Source organism: Propithecus coquereli, unplaced genomic scaffold (genome assembly GCF_000956105.1).
Source record: "Propithecus coquereli isolate 6110/MARCELLA unplaced genomic scaffold, Pcoq_1.0 Scaffold19, whole genome shotgun sequence".
NCBI classification, from domain to species: domain Eukaryota; kingdom Metazoa; phylum Chordata; class Mammalia; order Primates; family Indriidae; genus Propithecus; species Propithecus coquereli.
In genome coordinates this window covers 8,936,198-8,943,518 of record NW_012143856.1, presented here as the reverse complement: position 1 = coordinate 8,943,518, position 7,321 = coordinate 8,936,198, and the positions used below count along the sequence as shown (strand labels likewise).

The 7,321-nt window shown below is 42.2% G+C and overlaps 1 protein-coding gene across 1 annotated transcript in view; it reads right to left on the bottom strand.

The window, feature by feature from the left end:
- Positions 1 to 7,321, bottom strand: part of CLRN1 (clarin 1) — a 39,524-nt gene that overhangs the window by 10,222 nt on the left and 21,981 nt on the right. The window contains exon 2 of the mRNA XM_012642876.1: positions 3,948 to 4,127. Within this exon, the coding sequence (XP_012498330.1) occupies positions 3,948 to 4,127 (180 nt within the window). The remainder of the gene's footprint in view (positions 1 to 3,947; positions 4,128 to 7,321) is intronic.

Sequence of the window (7,321 nt, the reverse complement as noted above, 5' to 3'; positions counted from 1 at the left end):
ACCAGTTTATAAATGGCAAGATGAGAAAGAGCAAATTGGCTGACTTGCATGGGTTCCATGCAACGCTGATGGTGGTGAGAGATATCACACAGAGGATGCTGAGGAATGTGAGCTCAATTGGAGGCTGTGAGAGTGGAAGGAGTGGCCGACTCAGGAGCGTAACTCAATATCAAGCCATAAGCATGAGTGAGCTGTGGTGACCGAAGCCATTGCTGGCCTGGTCCAATGAGTTGTTCTCTTTCCTTTTCTACCTCAAGGGTCTGGCATGCACCACACAGGGTGGCGTAGGAGATGCCCCTAGCATTGTTACTTGGGGTAGTGTGGAAAGTTCTACATAGAGAGTCAGGAAGACGTCTTTCCCCTGCCTTTCCCCCGCCTTTCCCCCTTCCTCATGCCTCCGGATGCCACGGCTTGGGTCCCCATCCAGCAAGGAAGTAGACAGTTGAAGAAATGGCCCTGGAATGACTTTAACAAAAGGAAAAGGGGAAGCTTGGGGGACCCATAAGTGAGTGGGAAGGAGAAAAAGAGAAAAGAGGTCCAGGAAGGAAGGCATTTTTCTCTGGTGACTGTGAGGGTGGCCACCTGGGCAGAGCACATTGGTGAGAGAAATGGGAGGAAACCCAGTGGAAGGAAGCTGCCCCTGGGGTCTCTTAATGGAATGGGACTCACACCAGAAACAAAGGACCCTCGATACAGTCTCTGGCCTCTGAGTGTATGAAGCATTGGCTCACACTTAGGGTGTTTGTGATAAAGGCTATCAAACCCTACCCTTACACAGTCAAGGTTTAGAGCCAGGGTCTGCACGAATATTACAACTTTAGATAAATATTTCCAAAGGTCTAGGGGCTTCTGGGTACTGTATGTGACTTAAGGGGAACAAGGTCATCTGTGATTCCAGTGACTTGCTTAGCCCCAGAGGTCACAGACTGTCAGTACATCTGACCCTCAAACATGTTTTGATGTCACACAAAGTTTTTAAGTTATTGAAAATTTTTGTATTTAAAAACAAGTATTAGGAGCTTTAAAAAAATCATTGAATGATCTGGAAACACTAGGCCTGTATCCTTTGCAAGACACATCTGGAGCTGGCTCCTTCCCTTCCTTTCTCCCCCTCTCCTCCTCCGATTCGCAAGCCTTTTTAGAGTACCTGCTTTTATAAAAAAAAAAAAAAAATGAAAGATGGATAAAATACGACCTAAGCGGGGTCTGACTGTTCCCGCATATACTTGTGTTCAGGTTCTCCTTGCGTCAGACTTGGCCAAAGGCCGAGATAAGATCTGGAACTTGGATTAGATTCTGCATTCTCTGAGTCATCTTGCTTTTCCAATGCCATTAGTTTGGTCATCTGTCAGAACTGTCAAATAATTTGTCTTCCAAATGGGCTATTCTTCTGAATCTCATTCAGAAGCTGCAGCGCTAGACGGCTGTGCCGGTTAATCTGCTGTGTCTCACCTTCAAAACCAGCTTTTCTTTTCTCCGCTTTGTGATTCTGCGTCAAGACCCCCCAGACTAGTTCTGCCTTGCCAGCTGCTTTCTGCCAAATGTGAGCACCAGGGGAGAGGGGAGATGGGCGCGGGGAGAAGGGTCTGCTCCTTTCCATTTTTCTTGCGGTTCCTGCCAGCCTGGCCGCTGGCACTTCCCCTGGCGGCAACAGTTGGGGAGTTTCCAACCCCTTTCCACACTCACAGAGTCTCAAACAGGTACGGCGCAACTCCTCAGGGTTGAGACCCAGTGCTCTGGGGCCTCCCCTCAAGCTTCTAAGTTCTGGTAAAGCCAAACTCTTGTCTGTTCCCCAAGCCCTAGAGATGGAGCTGCTTTCTGAAATTACCATCTCTGAGATACCTCAGGGTCTCCTTTTTGTGTTTTCAGTCCTCCGACACCTGTTTAACCAATTCCCTATAGCTCAAACTTGAGCTTGCATGAGAATCACCTGAAGGGCTTGTTGGAACACAGGTGGCTGAGCACCACCCCAGAGTTTCTGATTCAGCAGGTCCGGAGTGGGGCCTGAGACTTCAGTTTTCTATCAAGTTCCCAAATGATGCAAATGCTACTCGTCTGAGGACTCCACTTTGAGAACCGCTGACATACATTATGTTCCCTTTGTTAAGATAGTGTGTATTTTGTTTTCTGGCTGGATCCTGATTGATTCAATGGTCATCACTAAAATGGCATACCACCCAGATCCACCAGTTTGGTTTTGGATGTTTGGGGGTTGGGGGGGAGTAATTCCAACACCCCTTCCTAACCTAGACTTTCACATGAGATTGAGTCACTCTCATGATCTGTCTGTCCATACCCTGAGCCTGTGCTCTTACTCTTCTTCCCTGATTTCAAAGCCCTTGGCTTTCTTTATGATATTCTGTCCTATTCATTGCTGGCTCATGTCCTACCGCCTCGATGGGCCTGCTCTGCTAACTCCACCCCAGTTGAATTCTGATTTCTCTAACCTGTTCTGTCTAGGTGACCAAGTTAACATCTCCTTCCTGGACTTGCTTTCTCAAGTCAACAAATACATATTGAATTGTTTACTGTGTGCAGACCTTCATGCTGGATGCTTTTGCCAAAGATACAAAGACAAGAAAGACTTAGACTCTGCTCTCATAGGATAAAGAAAATATTTGCAGAATTCCCGCTAGAGAGAGACCTACTTTGGTTGGGAGAATAATTTGATTAGCAAGATGCGAATGGGGTAAGACCCTAAGCAATGTGTGCAAATAACAATTAATAGAGGCTGCAAGTCTTTGAAGATGAGTGAGTCCCTGTTAAATACAGGGCTTTGTTTTATAGAGCAGGATCTGTGCAAATTTGTGGTTGGAGTTGAATTGTGTTGGAGAAGGGAGTAGTGTCAAGAGCAAGAAGGAACCTCATGCCTGGTATCTGGTGACCGGCAGCTAAAAGGGCACAACTTCAGGGGAAAAAAGAAACAGTGGAATAGAGGTTTTTATTACATTGTTTTCTGGTGTGAGTTGTAATCTCTCTCATCTCTCACTGAAATCATCAATAAAATTATTTACTTCTCAGGAATATGACAAAGTGTGGAATCTTTGGGGCAAAATCAGAGAGCTCCTATAGAAAAAACTACTCTATAAGAGTTATGTATTTTTCATTTTCTCATCTTTCTCCTCCTCCTTGAAAACATATTGTAAATACCCTTTGTCACTGACTGGATTTTATATTCTTTTCCATCAGCCCTGGCTATTGAGTGGCACATGTTTATTGATGAACAAATTTCTGGGTTTAGAGTTTATCCTTGCCTAGATACACCTACCATTAGGCTATACAAAGTACCTACAGGCCTGAACATGGCAACTCATATGTGGATGGAATACTGGCTCTTTATGCTTTTTTGATGGCATTTATTTATTTTTTTGATTATAAATAAATAAAGGCACATTATTAAACATTTAGAAATATTGATAAGTATGAGCAAAAATAAAAATCACTTACAATTTCATTGTTCAGAGATAACCAACAGACTGGAGTCTCTATCTGTCTGTTGAATATATTTCCTCCCTATATACTTATATTAATATATAGCCTCCATACATATACATGTTGATAGAGTATATATTAAAATACATAATATGTATTTTAGATGTATATTCTCAATATTTTATACACATAATAAAATTAGGTTCATAATATTTATAAAAGCTTACATACTGCTTTTTTCCACTTAAAACTTTGGGACAAGCATTTATCATCTTGATTATATCTTCAGAAATATAATTTGGTGTCAGCATCATAGTTATTCATATAGACTACCATAATATATTTATTGAATTCCCTATTGTTGGATAGTTATGCTATTTCTCTACTTTTTATTTGTCATATATAATACTACAGTGAACATTTCTGTATATATATTGTCACTTTATATTTCAGTAGACCATCTTTTGACATATTGAAAAGCACACTTGTCTTCTCAGGTAAAATTTTGTACTTACCTGAAATGAAGCTCAAAAGATACAACCCTAGTGGACCATGCAGAGTCTCAAAGGGTTTGCCGAAAGCATTGTACATGAAGAAGGCTGTCCCCACCATGGTTAAAACAATAAGGATCGTGGAGAAGAGGATGACATTGACGTGGATGCTCACTGGGATTGCTTTGAGCAAATCTGGGAAAACTAAAGACAAAACAAAACAAGAATTAGAAGAAATTTCATTAGCAGTAGTCTGCAAGTATAATTTTAAAAGTTAGATCCCTCCTTTTTAAATTTCAAACATCACTAAAATCCTTCCGACATTCTAACTAATTGACAAGGAGTTTATAAAAAGGCTTAAAGACAGGATCATTTCATAGAATTCACCAGTAAAAATTAGCAAAGAGAAGATTTGATGGAATTTTTTTTTCTACCCTTGGTCATATATAATTATTTAAATAAACAAATGCTGGCTTTATAAACCAAAATTGTACATTTTGATGGCTAAACTCAAATAACATTTCTCAGTAGTCACTTTTTAAATCTATCTTAACTTGTAATGATATTTTAAGTTTGGGGATATCTGGGGAAGTTCAAATATCAGGAGGTTTTTATTTACCTTGTTACCAAAAAAAAAAAAACAACACATGGTTTCTAGTCCACACCAAGATTAAAGAATGGAGTATTTTCAGTCAACTTCAATATTTTGATGTAGCACAAAGTTGTGAGAAAATAATTTCTGGTGCTATGAGAAGTATTTTCCATTTAGAAAACACACCAAATCTATTTCTAGATTTTGTGTTCAGGGCAAGTTTTTCTTGTTTGCAGAGGAAATGAAATACTTTATAAATGTAGGGTTTCTCTTACAGGGTGAGACATCAGCATGCTTGGCATCAGCAAACCGAGCAGGACCAATCTGGGGAGGTTTAGTTCAGTCTATTTTAGCTTCTCAAACATTTATCAAGTGCTTAATTTATTTATCGAGCACCTACTATGTGCCAGGCATCATTCTGGGTGCCGAAAGTAGCACCATAAAACAAAATAGACAAGGTCCCTGTTGTCTCACGGAGCTTAGAACCTAATGGGAGTGAACAAATAAATGTGATCGCTTATCTCCAAAGATGGTCACTATCAGTGCCTCCCCTGCTTTGACACATGTGTCACCTCCCCTTTTAAGAGGTAGAATTTTTTCCTCGGTCTTCTTGAGCTTGGACTGGTCTATGACTGCTTCGGCCTCCTGAATATGGCAGCAAAAGTGCATTGTGCCAGTTCCAGGCATATCCTGTGAGAGAACCAGCAGTTTCTGCTTTTTTTCTCTTAGAGGCGTGAGCTGCCACGCAAGAAGTCCAGGCCACTCTGCTGGAGAGGGAGGCTGCCCGGAAGAGCACTGAGGCTCCAGGTATGTGAGGGAAAGGGTTGTCCTGGATGTCAAGCCCAGAAAAGGCACCAGATGACGCCTACCCAGCTGGCTATGTAACTGCAACAGCAGCAGAGACTCAATCAAGAACTGTCCAGTTCAATTAACAAACTTTTGTTTTAAGCCCCTGAACACTGGGGAGGGCTGTTAAGCAGTGGTAACAAGAAGATACTTTGAGATAGTGGTAAATGCTATGGAGAAATAAAATAGGGTAATGAGATTTTGAGTGATCAGATGAGTGGAAGGGGGCGGTCAGGAAACTGACCCTTGAACCGACAGCTACCTGAACATGGAGAAGGAAGTCATCCCATAAAGATTTAGGGGAAGAGCTTTCCAAGGAAAAGAAGCACAGCTGAGGCGGGAATTAGCCCGTGTGGTGGAGCCTGGCAGATGACGGGCGGGTGGAAGTGGGACTGTTACACAGGATCAGATTGTTGTACTCATAGATCCTGGTCTGTTGACCGTGGCAAGAGGTTTGCTTTTCATTCTAAATTCATTTGGAAGCCACTGGAAGGTTTTAAGTAGAAAAGTGACACAGTCTCCTTCATGAGGTTAAAAGATCACTCTGGCTGATGAGTGGTGACCACAGGAATAGGGAAGGACAAATGTCCCTGTCCTTCCCAGGGAGATCTGGGAAGGCTATTTATAGAGGTGAAAGAGGGGGCAGGCCTAAGGTGGTGAGAGGTTGTCATATCTGGGATACATTTTGGAGACAGAAGATAGGACTTGTCAAAAAAGAAGAATCAAGGATTACTCCTAAATTTTCTTCCAAGCAACTGAATGAATGGTGATGCTGTTAACTGAGATAGAGAAATAGAAGAGAGAGGTTTGGGTACCGGGTGGGGAGTGATGCAAGGGCTCTGTTTTAGATATTGTAAGTTCGAGTTGCCTGTAAGACCTCCAAGTAGAGATGTCAAACAGGATTTATGTTTCTGGAGGTTTCTGGAGGTCTTCAGGGAGAAGACTGGATGTTTAACAGGACCTAGACGAGGGTGAAGTGAGGCAAGGAGGTGCCTCGGGTGTAAAACGTAAGGAGGCAGTCACACTCACGGCCCACTCTGCGCCTGGATGAGTCTGGGAGTAAATGTCTCCTAGATTTTATGTGCTGGGTGCCTCAGTGGCCTCACTCTAGTCATGGCTCTGGTATCGAAACCCATGGAAATGGATGTAACCCATGGGGAAGATGTGTTTAGAGGAGACAAGAACCTGGAAAGAGCCCTGGCGCTCCCCTGTCTACTAAAACAGAAGGGGAGAGAAGCCAGCCAAGGAGACTGGGAAAAGAGCAGCTTGTGAGTTAAGAGCAAATCCATGAGAGAAACAGCAGGGAAGCCAATGGGGAAAATGTTTCATGGAGGAGGTGGTGGGCAGCTGTACAAACATACGTCTCATGGTAACAATGCTCTACCTCGACCACGTGCCAGAGAGGGACCTGGTGAGAATGTCGGATTGGTTCCGAACAAACCTTCGCCACCGCTGAATATAATTAATTAACTACACGTGTACACACGTGGCGTACACTTAGTGCTATAGGATCGGGAGCCTCCTCTTTATAAATACAAAGATGTTTGATCCTGAGGGTATTCACCACAGTGTCTCACTCAGGAGTCGTGGCTAGGTCATTTGACTGCAGAGGTTTAATAGCATTACATTTCCTTTATCTTCAAATAGTAAGAGAAATGCACGCTAAAACTATGAATTACCATTTTCTAAAAATCATGTTTACAAAGATGAAAACATTTAGCAATATCCTGTGTTAGCTAGGGTGTAGGGAAATGGGGACCCTTGTGCATTTTTCTTGGGAGTGTAAATTGGTATAACTTCCTTCAAGGCAGTTGTGCAATAAATATCTATAAAGTATTAAAATGTACATACCCTTTAGCTCAGCAATTTCACTTCCAGGAGTTTATCCTGTGAATATTTTTGCACATGAATCCAATAAAGTATTACAAGTATATTCATTGTAGCATTTTTTGGTAATAAC